General features: G+C 43.4%; 1 protein-coding gene across 1 annotated transcript in view; it reads right to left on the bottom strand.

The window, feature by feature from the left end:
- The window catches only part of ATP8A2 (ATPase phospholipid transporting 8A2), a 565764-nt gene that overhangs the window by 395527 nt on the left and 143979 nt on the right, over positions 1 to 26258 (bottom strand). Inside the window, exons 18-21 of the mRNA XM_066588982.1 lie at positions 24557 to 24662; positions 20352 to 20434; positions 18327 to 18376; positions 12090 to 12159 (exon numbers count right to left, since the gene is read on the bottom strand). Coding sequence (XP_066445079.1) covers positions 12090 to 12159; positions 18327 to 18376; positions 20352 to 20434; positions 24557 to 24662 — 309 coding nt within the window. The remainder of the gene's footprint in view (positions 1 to 12089; positions 12160 to 18326; positions 18377 to 20351; positions 20435 to 24556; positions 24663 to 26258) is intronic.

Below are 26258 nucleotides of genomic sequence, written 5' to 3'. Positions count from 1 at the left end.
TAGCTCCCTGACACTTAGCTGACATGTCTATATTAGAAAATACCTGTTTTCACCAAAGAAACTTGAACATCTTTTCTTACTACTCTGCATTGTGCCATTCCTTCTGCAAATGTATAAAATTTGCGACTCTGTGTTACCTTAGGGGAGGGGGGGGGGGGGGGAGTATCCCTACATACACTGACACTTTGCCATCAGCGCTGACAATATCAGACTCTGTAGGGATGCATCTTTGACAAGGACAATAGTAACACCCAGTTGTCAATTTATTCAGAAATTACTAAGAATAACAAAGGAACTGCACAACACAGAGTTATGAGGGAAGATGCCATCACACAGCTGCAGGGAAGTGCAAATTAATTATCGGGAGTTAATTTGATTTACGAATTTATTTCTAATAAAATGTGATCTGATTGTTATCTAAAGGCCCATTTAGATGGAAGAAATGTTGGGCAAATGAGGCCAGACACTCATCCCCGCATACACTCGCTCCTATGCTGCTGCACGGGAGCTAGTATCACCGGCTCGCTCACAGAGCAGGCAGCAGGGGGGCAGGGAGGCTGCAGGAGATTCCACTCCCCGTTCACCCCAACCCCTCTCCATTGAATTAACATTGTTCAGCTCATCGTCCATCCTTTATGCAGCATAAACGATGGATGATGAGCTGACCGCGGATCCGATCCGTAAGGGGAGCCGAATCTTTAACTTTTTTTCACTTCTCATTGACTTTAATGCGATCACCAGTATTGCATGGGGGGGGGGGGGGGGGGGCTTAGTGGTATAAGATAGACATCTTGATTTATTCTACTAGTCTATCTGGAAGTGAATCCCTCTGTGGCTCTATATTTACTGTATACTATATATCTAACCATACATGGTCACAACTTATTCAGCATGCTTACAGTGAGTTACATGTATCGTTTCAGCTTAATTCATCATATTCGGACATCATAATAACCTATGCAGATCATAATAATAGCTAGTCCACAGACAGACTGGATGTGAAGAAGATAATCTACTAATGTATGGCATTATAAAAGCCTCTGCTTGGGGAAGTGCTGTGATAAGTTTGATATATATGAATGTGTAGAATGCTTAATGGAAGCTGGATCTTTATCTTCATCTTGCAGACAAAAGGCCTTCTCTGCTATGTTACTTCTGGTTTGTATCAGGCGTACAGCAGCTATAAGTCATGACGACTCTGGGGATAAAGCCTATGTATAAATCATATGTAATAATAATATGCGCGGGCTGCTTGTCCATAAAGATGTTTTATCATTGTACATGATCTCACAAATGTGGGGATTGCTGGGCGGAATAAGTTATGCTCATCCTTATCTCTAAGAGGCGGAAAACCCAATTCATTTAACAATTCATCTAAATTAGTCATTACACACTTAGAAAACTTGTTCTTTTACATGCTTCTGATGATTGGTATAATGTGGGAGGCATGTGATTCTTTTAACCCCTTCTGCCCCATTTAAACGGGACGATTTTAGTGCAAAATGAGTTCAAACGAACGAAAATGCGCAATAATTGTTGTGTCAGAAACGCTATCTTTTCTCCTTAGGGAGAGCAACTATACTATAAACTAAGTGAGGAGACTCAGATGGCCATGCACGCTCCTCTGGGTAATATGCAAATAAGGGAGATGGAATAAATCCTCCACAGTGCCACCTATTGGTAGGCAGCATTCCTTCAAGCCAAAGTCAGACTTTTTATACAAGCCTTGTAACAATGACCGGGAATTAAAAGCAAAGACAGACTGTATGTACATGGAGTCTGGCTTTGCTTTTAATTCCCAGTCATTGTAACAAGGCTTGTATAAAAAGTCTGACTTTGACTTGAAGGAATGCTGCCTTCCAATAGGTGGCACTGTGGAGGATTTATTCCATCTCCCTTAATTGTTGTGTCTACATTAGAGATGAGCGAACGTGCTCGGCCCCGCCCCTTTTTCGCCCGAATACCGCGATTTTCGAGTACTTCAGTACTCGGGTGAAAAGTACTCGGGTGCGCCGCGGGGCGGGGAGAGGCGTGGCGGCGTGGGGGGTAGCAGCGGGGAACAGGGGGGAGCCCTCTCTCTCTCCCTCTCCCCCCCACTCCCCGCTGCAACCCCCGCGCCGCCACGGCGACCCCCGAATTTTTTGCGCCCGAGTACGGAAGTACTCGAAAATCGCGGTATTCGGGCGAAAAAGGGGCGTGGCCGAGCACGTTCGCTCATCTCTAGTCTACATGCAAAGCCATCGTGCGCTATTCATTAGAAGTTAGTACGAAATTAGTGATTCCCAGCAGTGATCTGCCTGTCTAAGCGTTCTGTACAAATACGAACCACTAGCGGTGACATCACCCGGTCATGCAGGACCAGACACTTAAATGATTTTATGCCTATCATGAATTTATGGCCCTATTTTCTTTTTTCTTGTGCTAGCAAAAATTATTTTTGCTGCATTTTTTGTGACATATAGGGCTCTTTTTGAATACTTTTTTTCACAGATTTCTTTTTCTTTTTTTGTTTTATTACGGGTAATGTACAAAAAAAAGTAAAAAAAAAATTCTTCTAAATCTATAGTTCTTTATTTTTTTAAATTAGTATATCAATACTAAAATAAAGTATAGGAATGGGTTCCCCATTCTGTTTGAGGTTTTGATATATAATTAGTATAATTTTGATTTACAGGGCAGCTATGGCGACTATTTAGGTTGGCGTGGGTGCTTTTTTTTTTCTTTTTGTAATATTGTATTTTATCCCATAATGTTTTAATTACCGCTGTATATATTTTATTAACATCATATAAGAGCTCTGGGGATATTCACAATGTCATTTTTTTATTTCACACTTTTCCACTGTAACTGGAGCATCTGTAGGAGCCCCAGTTACAGGTGAAAACATTCCCCTATGGTGACATTAGTCCCTGGCAGAGCTGGGCTGTTAAGACCTAGCAGCTGTACCATGACGGGAGTAGCTAGCAATCATGTGATCACCAGGTCCAATAGAGGACATGGTGCTGCTGCTTCTTCTATTCACTCATTGAGCATTATATGGACTGCAAAAGAGAACATAGAAATGGTTATAAACCCCTTCTGTCCCTTCCTTGGGGTTCTTGGCTGTATAACAGCCGATCACCTGGCCTGCTCCAGCTAGACTGCAGGAACTTTAACCCTTTCCAATCCAATTTGTATCCTTGTTTTCCTAGGGGGTTTACCCTTTTTCTGTCGTTATACAACGGCGCTATCTGCTGGCTAAAGCCAGTACTGCATGAGGTAAGACGTTGGATAGGCTCTGACAGAAGAGAGGCTGGCAATATACAGTAAGAGAGCCCTGACGGACGTCTTCTAACATCAGAGCTGTACAGCCTTAAATCATAATGTCTTCAGACGTCAGACAGTGGACTGGAAAGGGTCAAACCCTTGCCGTATGTTTCACAGCACTTGGTTTTCAACGGGTTAATAGTTAAAAGAGACTGAGACTTTATGGAAATCGACTCCACAATTCCGATTTTAGCAAATAAAACTTATTCTGTGTAGAATGAAAAGTTGCAATTATTTGAAATTCCTCTGGGTTTTAAGATCTCTGTTGACCGTCAATGAATTGGAACATTTACTATATAGTGTGAGAGGATGAAAATGTGTCCGGGTCACGTGATGGATGCAGAAGTGCGTGGCTCGTTACAAGATGCAGCTATGATAACTGCACTGTACTGAGCTGTATGCCCATCACATGACGGAGGTGGATTTTCATCCTCTGCAAGAAAACAATGAAGGTTCATACTTTAATAGTGACGAATGTCAATGTGTGCTTGTGCATATAGGTTGACTCATTTTTATTAGGGGTCTGCAACCTCTGTTTTGTATCTGATATCAGACTGCAACGTTAGCATGTCTGTATTTTTTTTAATACTATACTGAGACAATGGGTAGGTCCACTGGAGATGTAAATTCAGATTTCGCTGCAAAATCCGATTTTGCGCTAAATTTCACCCTGGTCATGTAAAGGGGTGAAATCTGGGGTGAAAATCCATAAATTGACAAGCTGTGGGTATAAACTCTTTCCACCCCATGGTGGATATTTACGCAATAGGCGGAAGCGCTATAATGTGCAATGCCATGCATTTACGTCATATTAATGGTGCAAGTTCAGGAGCCGGCTGTACCTGACAGCCTAGGTCCTGTTGCAATAGCTGGGATCAGAAATAACTCTGAACCTGGGAACCCGGCCAATAATTTCTTGTTGACCATGACATGTTAACAGAGGGAGGCAACTCCCTTTGTCCCATCATCAGCCCTCTGCAATACAATCATGGAGGGTAGACAGTAGCCTCTAGGCCAGCCATGATTATTAGTGTAAAAGATAATATGCTGTAATACAGAAGTACTGCAGTGTATTATATGAGCAATCATAGGATTGATTGCGGGTCCAAGTCTACTACAGGGATATAGAAAGGAAAGTGGAAAAAAGGTGAAAACAAGTCCAAGGTAATGGACATTTCAAGTGAATGGGAATGAGCTACTATAGCAGGCACACCCGCTATGAAGTATACAGCACTGTGTCTGGTACACAGTGAAGTGGCCAGTTGGGTGAGCACTGTGGACACTGTAGACAGCTGATTGGCAGGGGTCCCAAACGGCAGACCCCTTTCAATCAGCTACTGATAGTCTATTCTGAGGATAAATCATCAATATTTTACTTCTGGAAAAACCCTTTAAACTTTGCATGCCAACATAGGCTCAGGCAGCCAGAGAAATTAATCCAATTGGAGGTAATATGACTGCATGAAGTAACGTCTTGTATAAGAAGCCAAAGGTAGAAGACTACAAGGCACAAATTGGAAGGACTACAGACAGTTACTATGTAACTACAGACTACACACAGTATACAGAGGTATAAACACTGTCTATTCCTTATGTATGGCTGGGAGTAGCCATATGGCCTATTAGGTGAGCAACTTGCTTAAAGTTTTCTTGCTTATGTGGGCAAGTTGCTTAAAGTCTCTAGCACAAAATGTACCACCTGTATATACTTTTTACGGTTTAAAACCGGATAGTGAATCATATTCAATTTTTCCAATCAGTTTTCATTTTCTGATGGCAGATTTTTTTTAACTCTATTGTCTGTACAAAATTATGTTTTAGGCCATTTTGCCTAAGCTGCAGTTAACTGCATTCAGAGAGATGCTTCACAACAAAAGTGGTGGGCCATTCACACAATAGACAAGAGGGAATTCATTGATGTCTATGGAAGAATGGTATAGACATGTTCTGTGACCTATGCAGGAAGGGGGAGGAGGTGAGCTGTGTTTATCCCCAATCATGAATGGTATCTATCATTGTAATCCTGCCTGTGATGATAATAAGGAGACAGATGAAAACTTTTCGCTATAGAACAGGAAGTGTGAGCCTATTATTAGGCTTATTGGTCAGTGTAAAAACTTCAGGATTTTCTTCTAACAGAGCATGCCATTGAAAATCAAAAATTCTTTAAAAGCATGTTCAAAGGGGTTGTCTTGGACCCTAAAAAACTGTGTTTATTCCCTTAATTATATTACATGAAGCAACTTTGTAATTGACTGACTATTCAAAATATGTGCCAGGTAGCTGATTGGGATTATGATCTTATGACCACGTTGTTAAATCCACTGCACTTTCGCTGACATCACAAACACAATCTCATGAGGGGCTTGGTGTACAAGTATGTTATCAACTAAGCCGCTAGAAATGGACTGTCCTTGCATTCAGATGAACTGCACGTGTCAATGTTTTTCAGTCTACATCTGTCCGCCCACGTAAAAACAACTTAATGACTAATGTAAGGGATTAGCGTTTAGGGCAGTAGCAGCGTGGGCATCCATGGCCAGAGACAGTGACACCGGGCAACAACGTTCTTTAGTCCAGGGTTTGCCTGGGTTTATTGCAGCAGAAACAAAACCAAAACGGAAATAAACACCTGCTCGTCTGAGCACTCACTGTACATCTGCTTGTTCCTGACTACTCACTGTCAGAATACTTCTTGCTTGCTGCACACAGCCAGTCCGGTCCTCAGACCTGTGGAGGTCTCACCACACCCTCCTGGGTGTTGAGGTTAGGGGCGTCACCCTGTCAACCTCGCCTTTTGGCTCTCTCAGCCCACACGCTGGGCTAGCCGGGCTCCTTGCTCCACAGAGCCCTCTCTCTGGCTCTCAGCCAGACGCCCTCTCTCTGGCTCTCAGCCAGACGCTCTCAGCCAGATGCTCTCCCTCTCTCTCTCTGACTCGCAGGCCCAGGCTTTATAAGGCCTGGTACCAGCCTCACTTGGTACGTGGGAGTGGCCATCCCACCCTTCACTTCGACCACTCCCGGAAAGCCGGCCCGGACTATGCGGCTTGGAGCCACTTACAAAACTACAATGTGTCAGTAACATAGCATTACTGACACAGAAATGCTGGCTTCCTCCACCGAGCCCAGGCCGCTCGGTGGCACGTATCCACCCTCCAGCACTTTGTCAGTCACTGTCTTACACTAAGAATCCCAAATGGGAGACCCCACTCAGACGTGGTGGGTGTTGCCCCACATCGCGTCCTCGGTATTATGGCAACCAGGCATGTGTCTCCTTTCCTGCCTCCTGCAGGGCTGGGGCGGGTTCCCCAGTGCTGCTCAGTGCACTCAGCCGCTGTCAGACTCCCCGCCCCAATCAGCTGCTGGGGCGGGAGCTCTGACAGCATTTAAACCTGCTTGTGTCTGCAGACCAGTGCCAGTGCCAGTGTTCGTTTGGTCTTCCTGCTACACCAGCGTACTTTGTGTTTTGACTCCTGATATTGACTCTCTGCTTTTGGACCTGATGTTGCCTTTGCCTGACCCTCTTGACCGCGTACCCTCTCGCTACCGACCCGGATTGTCTGACTTCCCTTGCTGTTGTTTGTTCCAGTGTCTGTCCGTTTGTTAGTCCCAGTATTCCCCTGCCTTAGTGATTGTAGGGACCGTCGCCCAGTTGTCGCCCTGGGGCTTAGCCCAGGGGGGCAAGTAGGTAGGGACAGGGGTTGCGGGTTTTTTAGGGACTTCCAGTTTCCCGGACCCCGAGTCCTGACACTTGGTTTCTCTTACTGAGAACAATCACATTTCGCTCTACTAGCTAACACCGTACTAAACTTTTTTCATTCTTCATGTCAAACGTGACAGAAAACTTGGCCGGATCACTCAATGGGGTTAAACACAAATGTGAACATAGTGTAAGAGAAACCCCAAATGTAACGATCATTTACTTTCATCTTGATCCATTTTGCAGTTCCCTTGTTACTTCTTTATTGCACAATGTGACTAATACTGAGCAAGTCTTCAGAAATTCTACAACAGCAACAACTTCTGGACATGAGATCACAATTAGAAGCTCAGTTTCCCACCACTTATCTATAGGAACCAGGTCTCCAAACTCAATATACTTTTTATTCCCAAATTAACGTAGATGATTTTTGTAACCAGAGGCCGTTCTGAAAAAGTGCTTAAACCAATCATGTAGTAAATCACCTAAAGGAACCCTCTGCGGCACAGTGAGTAAGTGTAATGCAATGCTCTGTGGTGTGGTACAATTGGGATGGAATGGGCAGGTTGGATTTTGCGGTCTAATTTCTGGGAAACACGTTTACAAACCTTCCCTGGAGCCTCCATTATTTTTATTATTTGATGTCATGTTAATTTTACATTATAACACTCTCTAGAACAGCCCATTCTTACTCACTGCGGAATTAACCAAATCACAACATTTTTACTCATTAGGACAATGTTAAGCTCACAAAACATCAGTAGAGAAAAATAAAGATAACTCCTATTCCATATACTAAAATAGATCTATAAATACGTCTCGCACTCACGTTAAAGTGAATGTCCACCCAACATTTGATTTTCTTTAATTGTGCACTAATTAATATGATATATTTATTAAAATTGTATTTGTGTTAGGGCTCCTACCTACTTGCGTTTTTTTAATGATGCGATATCGCTGTGTTTTTTAACGCGCTTGTCAATGGGACTTTCTAATGTTAAAAACTAGAGATGAGCGAGTATACTCGCTAAGGCACATTACTCGAGCGAATAGTGCCTTAGCCGAGTATCTCCCCGCTCATCTCTAAAGATTCGGGGGGGGCCAGCGGGGAGCGGCGGGGGAGAGCGGGGAGGAACGGAGGGGAGATCTCTCTCTCCCTCTCTCCCTCCCCCCCGCTACCCCCTGCTCCCCGCCGTAACTCACCTGTCACCGGCGCTGGCCCCCGAATTTTTAGAGACGAGCGGGGAGCAACTCGTTAGGCACAATACTCGAGCGAGTAGTGCCTTAGCCGAGTATCTCCCTGCTCATTCCTAAAGATGTGGGGGCCGGCGGGGGCGGGGAGCAGTGGGGGAGAGCAGGGAGATCTCCCTCTCTCCTCCCCCCTTCCCCCCTGCTCCCCGCCGCAACTCACCTCTCACCGGCGCCGGCCCCCGAATCTTTAGAGACGAGCGGGGAGCTACTCGGCTAAGGCACTACTCGCTCGAGTAATGTGCCTTAGCGAGTATACTCGCTCATCTCTATTAAAAACGCATCGCACAAAAATCGCAAAGCACAAATTTGCGATGCGTTTTTATGTTAGAAAGTCCCATTGACAATTGCGTTAAAAAAATCCAAGTGGGTAGGAACCCACAGCTACATAATCCCTTGCTTAGGGCCCCTTCACACAGGCGCTGTGATTTTCGGCCGCCCACACCGTTAGCCGAAAATCGCATGCATGGGAGAAAGCCGTAACCAACTCATGGCTAAATCTTCTGTTTTCTCACCCGTTCACACGGCTGGACTGTGGCGTATATTCCATGGGCCGAGGGGAGAGACCTTAGCCCTGCTAAAGTCTCTCCCCCTCCCCTTGCTGGCTGATAGCGGCAATAGAAGCTCCCATAGAAGCCTATGGGAGCTGCCGGCAAGGAAAGAGGGAGGGACTTCAGCAGCACTTACCACGCTAAATTCCTTCCCTTGCCAGCCTATGGTAGCTGTCGGCAAGGGGAGGGACTTTAGCAGTGCTTGCCATACTAAATTTATTTCCCCTCCCTCCTCAGCCTATGGGAGCTGCTGGCAAGGGAACGGGGAGGGAGTTTATCAGCGACTAGCGTTGCTAAATTCCTTCCCCCTTCCCTTTTCTGAGGGCTCTCATAGGAGTCTATGAAAATAGCTGGCATATTCCCACAGAAAATAGGACAAGTCCTATCATTGCTGGCCGGAATGCGCATCGTATGCGCTATGTCTTCCGGCTGGTCGATTTTACGCACGGGAAAATCGCCCATCTGCACAAATGCATTGGAATCCAATGCTTCAGATGGTCGCGATTTTCAAATGGCGTTTTATCGCGGCAAAATATCTGTGATAAAACACTCATGTGAATGAGGCCTGAGGCGCAGATATAAGCAAGACAAAATCCCGCTGTGGACTGCAGTGTAATGGATTGAGCTACAGTATGCATCACTTCCATCATAGGTCGAAAAAGGACCCAAGTCTAGGTAACCCCCCCCAAAAAATAAATCAAGACGATTGTAGCCAATTTTGTCTCATAAGGTAAAAAAAATCCTTTGTGACGGCACACAGTGGTCAGATAATCTCCTTGGATCAACCGAGCACCATTCTCTCTCTTATATTAAATGCATCCTTATCACTATACGGTATAACCTAATGATAACCCCAAATACACTTCTGTGTTTGTGTTCACATGAGAAGACTCCATGTTCATGACAACCAATCAGATTTCAGCTTCCCTTTATCTACTGCTAAAAGGAAAATTAAAGATTTAAATGCCGTGGACACCTTTGCGGGCAATTTTTTTTTAACTTAAAGACGTATATTTTGGGCTGACAATCACTATTACAATATATTTTGATTAAAAAATGTGCCTCTTTTATTTTCTATTACTTCTGCTTATCACTATATATAGTCTGAGTTTCAATAGAAGATCGGCCAGTGCGGCTGGACTGAGGGGTTGGCTTCCCTCTGCTCTCTCCTCTCCTGCACCTTCTTATCAGCTAATTTATGAACACGGCAAAGATAAACTTTTGTTGTGGTTAAAAGTTAGCAGATAAGAAAAGAGATAAGGGCTGAAATGGGTCCGATTCAGCATGCAGGAGCCTGTAGCGGGATCTGACCCCGACAGCAGTCAGCATCCCCGTGTACCGGTCATTTCTTCTTTTCTCTTTACTGCAGATGGCTACTGCAAGCCGCCATCAGATACGAACGGATTTGAATTGCGGAATCCACGGTTGGTATCCGCACCATGGATCCGCAGCAAATGCCGTTCATAGCATGCTATGGGAAATCGATTCTTCGAATCTGTACTGCGCAAGTCTGCGGCTCGCTGCAATACAGATTTAAAAAAAAAATGTTTATCTTTCCTGCGCCATCATTAGGCGATAATGTGGGTACTCGCAACTAATCCACAATGGTAATTGTGGACGGGACGCAATGGAAGCCGTCCGTGTGGACACATGAAAATAGAGCATGCTGCGATTTTTCTTCCGCTCGCGGAAACTGCAATAGGTTTCCGCAACAGAGTGCAGGAAGAATCAATTTCCCATAGCATGCTATGAATGGTATTTGCTGCGGATCCGAAGAATTCCGCTATGTAAATCCGTTTGTGTGCCGGTGGCCAAAGGATGCTTTTACACAGAATGATCTGTCGGGCAGCAGATGCCCGTCAGGCCGTCCCAGCGATAATCTCTCCTGTGCTCTTACACAGGAACGCGCATCGCTAAATGAATGAAGGCGGAGAGAGCGGAAATCATTCCCGCCTGCCTCCGGTCACAGTAAGCAGGCAGTTGTCCATAAGTGAATGCCTACCTGTTTACATGGAATGATACGTTGTTACCACGTCATTGTAATGGGTGACGAGGTGCATTAAAAAGCGCTTGAACACACAAGAATAGAGCAGACAGCGTTCAAAAATCACAGTGTTAAAAACCCTGAGTTCGAAGGCTAGTCTGCAAAGCCCCATTGAAATCTATGGAGGCGTTGTACAGCGTTTAGCCAGGCACTTGAAACACCGCGCTGAGCGCTTGTTTAAAGCAATGAGTATGAGGGTGGCCCTAAGGCCCATTTACACGGAGCGACAGTGTGAGTGACAGCTTTGATCGATCATTTTGCATTAACTATTAAGTAGCTACTTAGCTACTTAAGAGCAATTAAGTGTGCAAATGAAGCCTTAGCTGAATGCAGTTAATAGCCCGAGGCCTCTTATCTGCTTTCAGTTCCTTTGTTCTCCAGCAGGAAACAATGCTATCAGCACTCCCCGTAGAGAACTGCTGATAAGGCTGAAGGACGGTTTTTAGGTTGGACAGAATATAATGATCAGCTAGCAGTGCCAGAAAAGTGCGTTTAGACGCAACGATGATCGCTCAAACGATTGCTTTTTAGCGATTTTTGATGGATCATCGCTCCATGTAAAGGGGCCTTCAGGGTCCTTTTACACTATACCAGTAAATGAGAATGACTGAACGATCGGTATTTAAAATGAACAATTAGCAAATGAGCCAACAATGATTTTCATGTCTGATGAAGTGAATGATGAATAATAAGCAAATAAATCATCGTTCAATCGTTAGCCGTGTTTATGTTTTCAAATTGAAACGATCCAGCATTTTGTTTTTTTTTTACGATAATTGTTTTATCTAAACGCACCTTTAGACAGCAGTGTCTATATACTCCAATATATGCTGTAGAGCCTACATAAGGCAAATGGTACAAATATTTTAATTAATCCCTATTGCAAAAATTATCGTCAGCCAAAATGCAAGCGTTTAAGTGAAAAATAAATCCCCCCCCCCCCGCCACCCCAAGGTGTCCATAGCCTTTAATTTGTTACTATATGGTCCAGCAGTTCTATGATATATCTACGATAACAATGACAAGAAGAGAAAATGTCACAGGAACAAGAGAGGCTTATCTCAAAGATGGCTCGCAACTTCAACCAATGATAACTGGACTATAATGAGATACGCCATTGTATTTATTCAGCACTCTATAGGGGTATGAATATAGATATTCCGATACTTATCCTTACAGTTATCTATATACCATAAGGAAAATCCTAATATACAATAAGTAGCAAAGCAGAAATACTCACTGCTCCTTTACAGTAGAGTCTCAGATGTCCTGACGGTGTTCGGACGATCACAGACATCCTTTTTCTGTCGCTGAAACAACCAAAAACATAGTTCTAGTAAGTTAGTAGTGACAATGATATTAGTGGGACAACAATTTGTAAACCAAAACAGACTGCCTACTTCTCACAGCTAAGGGTTTGCTATAATTGTATCCAGTCCGGGCTATACTTCATGTGTTCTATAACCTGAACGTCAGGTTGCACTTTTCATGCACTGATACATTGTACCAAATTATAAATATAGCTGAAGAATTTAGCTGCACTTTCAGGTCACCCTTCAGAAGAAGCTGCTATAACTCTATTTCTGTCCATTATATGACTTGATTCCTGCATGTATCACTACTTTTCACCTCTGCAGGCTGGGTCTCTAATTTTTCTTTTTCTCTGAGCTGGTGGGTAGAGATTCTTCTACACATTGCACATAAATAAAATAGCAGATTCTGTTCCCTAACTGCCTACAGTACACACAGTGACATAACAGCATCATGAAAGATATTATACAGCAGTAGTGAGAAGTGTAGATGTGATATCAGTGGTAGTAAATCACTTACTATTAGTCTATCAGTCTCTCTCTCCCCCTCTCCATAGAGCTCTATAAGCAGCACGAGACAGCAGCCAACCCTTCTTTTTCTGTGTTCCATCTTGGTGTCTCAAACTGGGTATTATTTGACAATAGGCAGCCGACAGTATATTAGAAGAGAGCCCTCAAGTAGTCAGCACTTTAGAGTAATTTTTCAGCCCAAAAAACATAGGTTTAGGTAAATAACATGATTTGCAGTTTTGCTAGTTATTACATTGGTGTCAAGGTAGCCGATGTGGATCTGCTGCACCTCTACATCGATTTTTCTTAGGGCTAGACTGACAAATCCAAAAGCTGAACCTGGGGGTCCATGGTTTTCACCCTTTAACCACACTAAATGGGATATGGTGGTTGCTGCAGGGAACTCCATATCGCTACTCCAGAAATAGTCTCATTTAAGAGGCCGCTGACACCACTTGGTCAGATTTACTGTAAAGGGGTACTGGACGGTGTAGACAGAGACATAGTTGAGGAATACAGCCAAGATCAGGACAGGTGGAATTGTTGAGTACCCGAGAAACAGGCAGAAAGTCAGGGAGCAGGCAGTGCAAACTTCAACGAGTAAGGAAAAGCTGGGCGAGACAGGCACGGATCAAAACCAGGAGAACAGTCAGAAGATCAAACACCTTTGCACACTAGAGAGACGGATTAATCATCTCGTGGAAAAGGGAGCCTAAACTATGGCAGGAACTGTCATGAATTGGCAGGGGTCAGAAAAGCTGAGCGCATTGGCTGGGGATAGAGGTAGCAAGATGGGTATCATGGTTGCTGGAAGGAGATGAAGGAGGTCGGTGGCTGGCACCGATAAATGATAACTGGATATCACATAAGCTCAAGTTTTGCAAAGCATGGTGACCATTTAAAGGGGTTATTCAGGCACAAATGCTATTGATGACCTATCCATAGGATAGGTCATCCATCAATAGTTGATCTGCCGGAGTCGCCATTTGGGAATATAAAGTATATTTGAAAGTTGTAGCACTTTTTTGCATGAAACCTACCTAACAGATGATATAAATTATTCCTGAAAAAGCCGAATACATCTTACTTGAGATCAAAGTGTTGCCCATTCCACTCCATCTGCCGTTGACACCCTATGTACCTGCCTCTCATGAGCAACCTCCAATCTCAGGTTATTAGCCTCTGACTTCATGGGCACAATGGACTATTTTGGGGCATGTTTTCTCAAACCTTTCGAGTTGACTTTGCTTCCAATCATTTACATGCCCGGAGAGTAATATATCAGGGCTAATTGAAAGTTACACTTTAATGTTTCCACAACTGGAGCAAATTGCAGTATTTTACTATATACATATTTCAGAGAATCAAAGGGTACTTTAGCTAAAAAGGTCATTATACATTACATCTAACATAAATAGACCATCGAGAAGGAAGGGTTATTATTTCATGTTTTACCATGCGAGCTTCTGAGAAAATCTGAACAGCACAGTCTATACACAAATCAGGGCAGCGAGTAACAAGATGACCTTCTCTTTTATACAAATGCACAATTTGGCTCAGTGGATAAGTATGGCTCATGACTTTTGTTTGGCAGGAGGACCTGGATGTGGGTTGCTCATTAGTAGCTTTCCTAGAAGACATTAAAGGTGATGGAAATGAGTTCTTCTGGATCTGAAAGCCTGTCCTGGTCATGGGGTTAATGAGGACCTTGTACAGTAAAGCCTTTATTCCCAACTTTATATACGTCGTTCTTGATTTTGTATACAACATATCAACAGTTATGTTGTTGCAAATTGCTGGTTCTAGGTGATGTCATGTGGCTATCTTTTTAAGGCAGCATTCTCGATTTTAACATAAATGGCATAAGCACAAAATATTCCATAAACACTTAAAGAAGTTGTCCGGAACTTTTGGGAATTTTCCAGTTGCTGATCTATGCTCAGTATGGGTCATCAATAGTTTATCGGCAGGGGTCTTCCACTCTGGATCCAATGCCAATCAGCTGATATCTGAGTTCACTGTCAGTACAGACAGTACTGGAAGCAGATGGTCCATACTGCAATAGCCTGCTTTGGTAGTACAGGCCCAGCTCCCATTGAATTCAATAGGAGCTGTGCCTGTAGTTCCAAACTGGGCTCTGCATTGTTGACAGCACTATCTGCTTCCAACGCAGTCTTTACTAAAAACGGGCCAAGGTATCAACTGATTGGCTGGGTTCCCCAGTGGCGTACCTCCTGATGATTGGTCATCAATAGGAAAATTCCCCAACGTTCCTACCCTGTTTCCCTGAAAATAACACACACCCTGAAAATAAGACATAGCATGATTTTCCAGAATTTTTGAGGATGCAAAATGATTTTTCAGGCTTTTTGAGGATGCTTGAAATATAAGCCCTACTCCAAAATTAAGCCCTGCTAACAGTTAATTTAAAAAGTCAATTTAAATAGTGTCCAGGCAGCTAGACATGAAAAAAAGTTAAACCTTTTTGAACAAAATTAATATAAGACACTGTCTTATTTTCGGGGAAACACGGTAATAACGCCTTGAATAGGTCAGGGTCTCACCTACGCTAGGGTCTCACCTAGAAGAACAGAGGTCCATTGCCCCATTTCCCAATTTAGACCAGCCGACGTTCTAATAGAAGTGCTTAGACAAGACGCTGTACTTGTTCGCAGCCCTCTCCATTGAACTCTATGGATGTTAGTGCCAATTTATGTCACCTCTAACAGAAATAAACGTGAATCAAGGAATGGGGATCACAGGAGTTTTTCGGATAGATTTGGTTCCCCCTTCTGGACCCTCAGCCATCAGGCTGTTATAGCATACTCTTTGAATAATACATTCATCAGGAAGGTAGAAACTGGAAGAATGCTTTATATGGAAAAGTGACTTTATAGATATCAATATTTCTAGGTCGCATCCGTATTTGCTGAATACAGTATATATACAAGAGAATTCCAGCATTACTGGAGTTTCGTAGGTGGTGGATGGTCAAAACTTCTCAATTATTTCATATCCATTCATACAAAAGTATAAAACTCTTAAAAGGTGTCATCTCATTATGGCAACTCCTATTCCAACCAAGGCTGGTGGAAGGTTTCACTTGTCAAACCACCAGCAAATAGCTGATAGGGATGCAATGTACAGCCTCAGCAAGCTTTAAAATGACATATATAACGTAAGAAACGTCTTTAAAAAAGTAAAGTTAAAGTTTGCTGCATGTGTAGCATTATAGACCAGCATTAATGAGCTAGTAGAAGACAAAAAGTACCTCCCTCCACACTGCCAGTTAATATGCGACCTTTCAATGGGCTGGCAATATGACTGGGATGTAAGTCAAATCAGGGTCTTCTCCATAGGGAAAGGACAACCATTTGCAGACAGGCTGTTTCAGGGTGTTTGCCCCTTATCAGTGCAGAGATGGGTATTGATTGGCTAGGTAAATGGCCTTTGATGTGGATCTGGAAGAATAAAGTTTCTCCATGTGGATGGTGTCAAGTTGGCGCCAGATGTCTTATATACAGGCGATGCAATGCTCCCTGGGAACAAGGTATGCAAATGAATTGTGGAACATGTAATACAGGGTGAAGCTGGTTCTATCACAGCAAGAGATACTCTGTTAGTGGTTCTTCGTTCTGGTTAAGAGAGGGCGGTCCTCAGTGTGTGACCCATATTATCCATATGTTCTAATAGGACTTGTGGACAGGAATTTATATTAGGATACACATTAGATAAATGATAATAAAACATTCTGATTCCCGCAGGGTCAGCCAACAGTCTGATGGGTAAGGGGCAGCCCAAGAGTCCCCAGACATCTGCTGTTTGTCCCCTGAGATATATCTATAGGAATGCTATTGGGGGAGTGGATAGAAATGGCTATATCATACTAATCTATATGATCAAACCAATCAGGTTTGTTTATAGGGACCAAAACCATATGGAGACGGCTGTTAACATAGTATGCATTGATCAGCAACTCCATTGATTTTAAGGTAATCTGAAGTCCTGGGCTGTATCTAGTGATATTTTAACAGTTTGGACTTTTATGAACGCAGTGATACCAACTATTTGTGGGCTGTTCATTATTAAAATTTGTATGGGAAAAATGGGAATTTTTTTTTTTTTAAACTTATAATATTTTAGATTTTTTAATGTTTAAAAAAAAAAAGAAGTCTTTTTCTAGTAACATCGTACGTAAGGCCGAAAAAAAAAAGACATATGTCCATCCAGTTTAGCCTATTACTCCCCAATGTTGATCCAGAGGAAGGCAAAAAACGCCAATGAGGTAGAAGCAAATTTTCCCCATTTAAGGGAAAAAAATTTCTTCCTGAGTCCAATCTGGCAACTGGAATAATTCTACCTTTTTTTTTTGTTCCCCATAAAGCACTTGTTGTTGTGATCTCCTTATCACTTGTACAATGTACTGCACTACTTCAGTAATGCAGTATATAGTGATTTTCAATTATGCCTATTTAGCCCTGCTACAGGCAGGACTTGATAGGCATCCATGCATGGCAACCCTGGGAGTCTTCACTAGGCCCTAGGCCGCTATGCTAGCTCATCAGCACCCAGCACCTGATTGCGGGGGAGGGCTAAAGGATCACCAAAGAGGACCCCCCTCAGGCTTTCTGTTTAGAAGCGCAATCAGCTTTGACCGAAGAATCTAGATAGTTAACTGCTGCGATGGGAGCTAGCTTCAATTGTGGCAATTGTTGATGGCTGCCGAGTCCGCCCTGTATAACGGCACAATGTTAATTTACCGTTGGCGGTCGTGAAGCAGTTAAAATGTTATGTTCACTTTTGCAACTATTATTTTTAAATTTCGGCAAAACAGCTGAAAGACAAAAAGTGAAGAAAATCTCAACGCAGAACAATATGTCTGCAAATGTGTGTAAACTACAAACAAACTCTGCGCAGTCTGATCTTGCAATATGTATGATGTGAAGAAGTAGGGGACAGATGGAAGGGAGACGGCATGTGGCGATCAGACTACAGAGTTTGGATGCACTTTACACATAGGTCTGCATAGAAGCTGGAGACACAAAAGTAGGGATTTTTTAATCAAGGCCATTTGCATAGTTGCTTCATTTTTTTAAAATTTTGGATGTAAAGTAGTAATATCAATCTAGTTTTTCAGGTGGACATCCCTTTAAAAGACTTTAAAACTCAGTGCAACCTAAAATTCCGGAATATGGAATTTCATTCAAACTTGTGAACCATATGGCGGCTTCTTCTAGTATTAATCCCTCTCAATCGTTTCATCCGTGAACATAGGATCCTGTGGCAACTGAATAAATTCACACTTTTTAAAGACTCTCTAATACATCAGGATCTCAAGATAGGAAAGAACGATTTACCCAAGAACCTTCTAATAATCAGTTCATTATTTCCCTTCTTGAAGTTTATTATCCTTGAACATTAGATGTGTAAAAGATACTCTGAGTTCCCTTTCATATGCCAGAAATATTTTCCTTGCGGTAAGAGGGGTAATGCGAACCAATGCACGGTTCCCCTCTCGATGATCAAATAATGATTTAATAATATACATTACGGAGCAGAATATTGATTGAACTAACAGATAGTGCGAACAAAAAGATAAACTCGCTGCATGTGGGAGATATGCAATTAAATGGCTGATAAGCGCTGGGTAAAGTTACCTTGAGAATTCCAATACATTGAGAAGTTCAAAGGTCTGTTCGGTCCCCATCTAGAAAACAAAACATTTTAAATGTAGATTTTAACAGCCAATAGATGTAATTGTGGTAACACTGCCACCTAGTGGACAAAAGAAACAATCACGGTATATGTACAGGTTCCATAAGGTCTAGAGGAGTGGTGCACATACTCATGGAAATATAGGAGTGATGTTCTGATTGATATGTTAAAAATGATTTCATGCTTTTCTTTCTTTGCAGGTGGAGCTCAGGGGATAAACTTTATGTTTTTATTATATGTAATCTGTCGTAATACTTTATATGACAAAGCACACAGTTATGTTGTGGAGGGCAGTGGTTCTCAGGTGTGTTAGTCTGATCATGTCCTGTGCAATATGGCAAATTGCATGATTGGTGGGGAATGTCATTGTGGTTAGCCTCAAGCAGCATGAAACTGCAAGGGCTTCGATATGCAGTGTTGCTTACATGGACCTCAGGGTAAGCACCTAGTAGGTGTGAAGAGATTTTCAAGGCCATGCATGCTCCTCTGGGAAAATTATGCAAATGAGAAGATGGAACAATGCCTCTACAGCGCCACCTATTAGAAAGTAGTATTCCTGCACGTCAATGTCTGATCTATTAACAAGCCTTATAACAATACGGGGAATATAAGCCAAAGGCCCCCTGCACACGGGTGGAAGTTCTGCAGCGGGATTTCCTGCAGAATTTCTGCCCATGCTTGCCTGCATAGGATTGCATTGCAAAACGTAATCCTATGCAGACGGCCGTGATTTGTCCGCGTGAAATCACACACTGAAAACAAATCGTGGCATATTCTATTTCTGTGCGAGTCTCGCAGTGGCCCACACATAAATGTCAGTACTGCCGGGCCAGCTCCGCTGTGCGCTTGCGCCGGCTGGTCGACAGCCAGCGCATAGCAGGAGATGGAAGATGCTGGTAGCGGGTGAGCCTCAGACCTCTGCAGGGACACGGGTCTGCATCCTGCTCCAAGAATTCTCGCAGCGGAATCCGACCTGGCCGTCTGCAGGCGGCCTATGTCAGAGTTTTCTCCAGAAGGAAAAGATAACCAGGTACAGACAGACTTTTTTTGGGGGGTGTTGCCTCTCATCAGTGTAGTTTGAAAAAGGACTGCCCCTAAGTAATCAAATTAAGAAGCTGTCCTTCATTGCCAGTGATGGTTGATTTAGTTGAGCTATTAAGTTTTGAAGAGACTAATTTTGCCTCTTGTGCCTTACTTGCACTATGCTAAAAGATCCTGCTCTTGTTCTTCTGGGCAATAGGGTCACAGTAGACCCTGTGATGGACAATAGACATCCTTTCATCTAGAATCAATGGGATCTAGATGCAGCCACATATTAAATAACTGGGACAGTGATAAGTGAACTTTTGAAAACTTTAGTTCTACTGGTCGGTTGAGTTTTGACAAAAAGTTTGCTCTGGTCCAAAGTAGCTCGAACAAAACCGCAACTTCACCAATACCTCTAAAACCAGTGTATAACACTGTTTCTGAGCCATAAAAGGCCTGTATAACATTCTTAAGTCACCTAGGAGTGTATCTAAGTACTTTTGAGCTGTTTTTAAGGTAAAGTTAATGAAGAAAAAAAGGAAAAGGAATATGTAGGAAAAAGAAAGGTAAAAAAGTAGAATTATTTTAGCGGGCTTGGCAAAGACAAACCGCCGGAGGTTCGGTTTCAGTTTTAACAAAGCTCGACCCAAAATAGAAGTTGACTGCTTCGGGTCGCTCAACAGTAAACCTGGACAACAATTTAAAAGCATAAAAAATTTGCTCCTGGCCGACCTTCAGGAAGAGAGCACAAAACTACTAATATCATTGTTCCCCTTTGGTTGTATTTGCTCAATCTGGTCTTTATAGTTTACCATATTGCAGTTCTCTGCTGCAAAACAAGTGCTTTATTATCAGATTTTCTGGGCACTGGATTAGGAGAGTTTCACTTTATGAGCCATAAAAGTTGGGTCCGTGTATAAAAAAAGAATAGTTACACTTACTGCATCGATAATGACGGAGTCTGGCGTTCGGCCGGTGAATGCGTAGCCCAATTTTCGAGCTCCTTTTACTAGAGCTCCTTCATCTGCAGAACACAATGAGATTATGAATAGAACAGAAAATACAGAGTAATCTGGGCCGCGCCATTCCTGATACATGAGGCAACTTACTGTTATGTCTTGTACTTTCAGCCCAGAGTTATATCCCAATCACCAGAGTAACATATGTAGAAGCAGAACACATCCCCACCTTATACACAGACTGATTACAGAACATGATAGGAATAATGACTACAAACATCTCGATATCTGGAAATACTACCAAACCCCAGAAAACAGCCCATCCTGAATTGGTAAAGACTGAACGCCCGCAGTCCGTCCAATGAATTATGGTGGCACAGACAGAAGTACAAGCCCAGGGGGAGCAGACAGTGCCAACAGCGCAACCAGGAGGCCATGGAGGATGAGGCCTGCGTACTGTTGAGATGCCCCAAATACTCAATGGTGAGGGACACTCACTTCAGAAGACCCTCTGATCCTTACCTGGATCTTAGCTACATGGAGGAGGCTATATATTACTGCCTGCCATAGACTGAAAAGAGTACGATATGCCATGAACTTCTATACCCCCTACCCTGAATATGTCCCTTATCTCCAAATCCTCACCCCCAATTTCTCTCCTATACCTCAATCACTAGTCTTTACTCGCTTTGGAAAGACTAATGACAATTAAGTTTCTTTAAATTTGACTTAGGCTGGATTCACGCGGACGTATTTGTGCAAGAAACCGTCGAGCATGCGCTACAATGAAATTGCATAGTGCAAACAAAATAGTAGCAAGCTCTAGAACACATCTGGCACTTATTAAAGAATTTGGCCGTTTCAATAGCTGAAAGCATTGGTGCGTATATTTAGCAAGCGCTAATCCGTACTATATGTGCGCGCAGAAAAATAAAATACGTCAATGTTCGCAGAAATACGCGTCTTTGAAAAAAAACGTATTAGGCTAGCTTCACACGAGCGTAAGTGTATTTGTGCATGTTTTTGCACTGCATTTTAGCAGAATGAACGTTGTGTATTTAATGCACACTTACATCAATGTATTTTTCACACCGATACTCTCACCATCGAAATGGCCAAGTTCTTTATTGAGTGAGGACGTAAAATGCGCAGGAAAGTAGAGCAAGCTGGGTGATTTTTTTGCATTACACAATTGCATACGCAATATACGCGCTTGTGAATGAACCCGTTGAAATCAATTGGTTCTATTTTCTGTATGTTGAGCACGGAAAACTTCATATGAAAGTACGCCCGTATGAATCCGGGTCACTGTTGATAAAAGTTCTGCAGGAGACATCTCCATTTAGGCAAGTTCACATACAGAGGAAATTTTTCCTCAGCAGTTCACGATTTCACGCAAAAAAATAGAACTTGCTCTATTTTGTGTGCATTTGTGCACCAAAGGGCTCCATAGAAGTCTATAGAGGGTGCGCAAAGCCCTGGGGGACCCCCTTCATCTCCCGGTGGGTTCTCATTGTGGGGATGAGGGGACTCTCCGAGGAAATGAAGGGAAGCCCCAGGGAGTCCCCTCATCCCGCGTGATGAAGGGAACCATTGGGGAGATGAAGGGAAGCCCCAGCAGGGCTGAAGAGAATCTCCAGCAGGAGTTTACTTCATCACTGCAGGGACTCCCTTCCTCCCCGCCAGGCACTAACAGGAGCTTACAGCGGGACATTTAAAAAGTGAAAACTTGCCGCTCAGAGGGACTTCGGGGCTGCAGTCGAGATCTTTCTTTCCCATCCCCAAACTCCCGAACAGCAGTGCATTTTTTCCATCACTCATCAACACTGATACAGCTCAGGTCTTCAGCACGGAAAAGTCATCCATTCACACAATTTTCGCGTGAGTTAGCTGTGGTTTTTGTTTGCATGGCTATTTTCTGCACAATTTTGACGCCCGTGTGAATGAGCCCTAAGGGTCAGGTGATTGTGGGGTGATACCGTTTATACATCCCCTGGCCTTCAGCACAACGCTCACTAGCAGCTGCCAGGAGACGGGATGCATAAGTGTGTTGTCATGATGGGAGAACCAGTCATCTGTTTGTCCACTCAGAGTCTTAAGCAATTTTTGACAAACAAAACAGTATAAAATACCCGTGCCTCACCCTCCGTATTCACCCGATCTCGCTCTGTGCCACTCTGTTTCCGAGCGCTTTGAGCAGTGGAATAGAAAACAAAACCTTCCAGTTGTTCGTATGAATCAGATATCACAAAATAGGCGGAAAACTGAACAACTTGTTAGAAGAAAAAAAAATCTGAATGCAGCCTTCCCCAACAACGTCGGCGGGTAGACCGGCTCCGAAGGGTTCAGCAGACGTTTACCCAGCAACAGAAGCCCGTACTACAGTAGTAACGCCGACCATCCAAAAAAAGAATCCCATTTCTTTTGGGTACCCTACCAACTCGTAAATAGTTGCACATGTTTGAGGTTTGTCCCCGTTTACTGCCTCGGCAACCAATTTTTTACTAATCTAATGAAACAAACAATTTTGCAAGAACTCTTGACATAAATATCCCAGCCAGTCCCGACGCGGATCCATATCAGATTCATGTTTCAATGGTTGCAGATTATCAGCCTTGTGTGGTCTGATACCATAGTCATCCTCCACCTGTCCCCTTCTGGTTAGGATAGGGGACAGATGGGTGTATGTGTCCAGGATTAGATTACATGGGGTGGTTTTTTGCGGTCTCTTACTATGGGTCTGAAAAGACTGAAGAGACACATAAAAGGTCAAAAAACAAACTGTGGACTCAACAACAAGAGTAGAATATTTCCAATGTTTTTTTACATTCTTTATTTTAGAAGCACTGGACCAATAGATAATTCCCCTTTCCTGCTCCCGGAACGGAATCCTCAACACAACTTTAAAATGCAGAAATCATCTAAAAAGATCTAATTTCGATGCTGTTTTTTTCTTAGTAGCAAATGCCAGAAAACGCATTACAACTGAAGGAGGCCTAAAATTGCATTTACACAGGCCAGCTTTAACCCCTTGAGTGGCGCGCCCGGAAATTTTCCGGGACGAGCTCCACTGCTCATAGGGGCTATGTATCACTATGGGAGCTGCAGAGCACAATGCCACAAGCTGTGACAGTGTGCTCTGCCTGCACAGTCCCACAGAGAACAAAGCAAGGGCTTTGAAAAACCAGCAGAAGATATTGCCGATATGCTGGCAATCTCCTGCTTTGTTTACAGGTTGCCATAGAGACCATCGGCTTGTCAGAAGCAAGCTGATGGTCTCTGTGGCAGGGAGAGCTGGTGCTTGGCTGTTAGAGGACAGCTAGGTACCAGCTCTTACAGCAGAGATCAGAGAAAACCTCCGATCTCTGCTGTGTTAACCCTTTACATGCGGCAGTCTATGTGACTGCAGCATGTAAAGGGCTGTCACTGCAGCATGTAAAGGGCTGTCACCATCGGACCCCCGGAATGTGATCAGGGGTCCTGATGGGTCCTTGTGGAAGTCCCCTAAAGGGAAAAAATAAATAAAAAAAAAAAAAAAAAAAGGTACAAAATTATAAAAAAACATTATAAAAACACTTGTCTCCCTTTACTTTGTAAAAAATCAAAAATACAATCACACATGTGGTATCCATGCGTCGTAATGACCCAGAGAAGGAAGGTAATACATTATTTAACCCCTTAATATGGCCCCTTTTTTTCTTTTTTCCCCATTTCTTTTTTTCCTCCCCCCTGTTTAAAAAAAATCACAACTTGTCCCGCAAAAAACAAGCCCTCACATGGCCATGTCAATGGAGAAATGAAAAAGTTATGGCTCTTGAGACGCAACTGCAAAATTAGTTGAAATTCAATGATTAGACCATTTTAAAAAACCTGCCCTGGTGGGCACGACAGGGTGCTAGGAAACCCGCCACTCAAGGGGTTAAGGATTTTTATAGGGGTTTGCACAAAATTGCAGCAAAGATCCACTACAGAATCCACCATGTATTAATACACTGCTAATAGCAACTTGTCTAATGCTTTTTAAAAATCTCAACCACTTCCGGAAAAGTCTTTTTTACATGACCCCTCCCCACCGACTCCACCCCCCACCCAGCAGAATGGCATATACCTATCAGGATGTCGCCCTACAGTATAGAAAAAGTCATGCCAATTTTGTGAAGAGGTTGCAGTGTTGGCCCGTATCTCACCTGGGGAGGAGGCCTGATAGATTATTTTATCTTCTTCTTTTTCTGGCACTACTGTGTGACACACCGCCAGTAATGTAAGGAACTCCTTGATCGCCAGTGCTGTAGGCTGGAATAAAACAGTGCAGACAATTAAAGGGACTATATCATCAAAAAATGATCTATTGAATAAATCGAGTTTTTATATTAAACATATTTTGTAAAAAGTTTTTGCAATTTTTTTTTTTAGATTTTTGATGTCCCGATCTATAGCTGTAGGAAAATTCTAATATCCTGCAGTTTTCACTCCGGCCACTAAACCTAATACCAGCTGTTCTGTAGAGAAAACAACCCACCTCCTGCCCCTCCCTACGCAATGACTTCTACACAAGTCGTAGAGCATGTCCACGACCAATAGAAGTCAGTGAGTCCCCTTCTGTTTACTGTGCAACGGCCCATGAGGCTGCTGTAAAGTATATCTATAAATACTGTTACCTGCACCTTAGGAAAGATGTGTAATAAGGCTGAGTTTACACAGGGTGGATTTGCCACGGAAATTCCGTCCGGAGTTTCGCTGCAGCAAATCCGCCTGCGGCCGCTAATCCCGGTATTGGGCGGCCATGTGGACGAGATTTGTCAAAAATCTCGTCCACACGGGACGGCCAATCTGTCGCGGCAAAGCTGGCATTAGCTGGTGCTGCAGCGCGGACTCCCGCAGCCTGGTAATTTTTTTTTTCCTTTGCAGGCACACTGCTCTCTATGGGAGTGCCAGTCACAATGGGAAAGCATGTGGCCAAGCCGCTCCAAAACCCCCGGCTAAGTGCCACAGGTTTTAAAGCAGCACTTTCCCGGCGGAAATCTCGCGTTTTTTTTGCTGCGGCCAAACCACGAGATTTCCGTCGGGATTCCGCCCTGTGGGATCCCAGCCTAAAGGCAGATTTTCAATGGGTTCATTCACACTTCTGCTTTTGTGCACGCATTTCACGCAACAAAAAAAAAGCAATATGCTGTATTTTCGCAGACATTTGCGCACATAAGGCACCAGACGCCCGCGAAATTGCACAATGTGCAATTTTGTAGGGAGATCGTTAACAATTGGCACTAATTAGACTGCACAGCCTTTTCAATCATGGTGCGATGTGAACGGCCCCAGTGCAGAAAGTACAGTAAAATGCGCCAAAATGCTACCAATTGCGCAACTTTTTATGATGCGATGGTCATACTATCGTTTTTACGCTTATGGTTGTCTGAAGCCGCCCTAAGGCTGGGTTCCCACAGGACGGAAATCCTATGGAAATCTCGTTGAATGTCCGCAGCAGGACCGCACGGTAATTCCGCTAGATTTCCGCAGTGGAAAAGCTGCTTCAAAACCCACGCGCGTTTGAAGCGGCTTGTTCGCCTGTATTCCACTACGGGAATCTCTCCCCCTATAGAAAGAAGAGAGTCCACAGCAAAAATGGTGATACAATTGACAATGTTTTTGCAAATCTCGTCCGCTTTGCTGCTTAGTCTCAGGCTTAAGAATGCATGTGGAAATTCTGCGGCAATTCCGCCCTGTGTAACCGCAGCCTAAGGCTTTATTTCACTGTAGGAGTGCTGCTGGTGAATTTATCATAGTTGATCACTGTGTGTTCCAGCGCATCACTAGGGGACCCTTCTAACCAGAGAAGTCGCCACTGAGCTCTGGCAGCTGAAGGCAGGTGAGTATTTTATTTATTTATTTTTT

The sequence above is a fragment of the Eleutherodactylus coqui genome, chromosome 1 (genome assembly GCF_035609145.1).
Source record: "Eleutherodactylus coqui strain aEleCoq1 chromosome 1, aEleCoq1.hap1, whole genome shotgun sequence".
NCBI lineage: Eukaryota > Metazoa > Chordata > Amphibia > Anura > Eleutherodactylidae > Eleutherodactylus > Eleutherodactylus coqui.
Note: the sequence above shows the minus strand (reverse complement) of the source record. Positions and strands in the feature narration are given on the sequence as shown.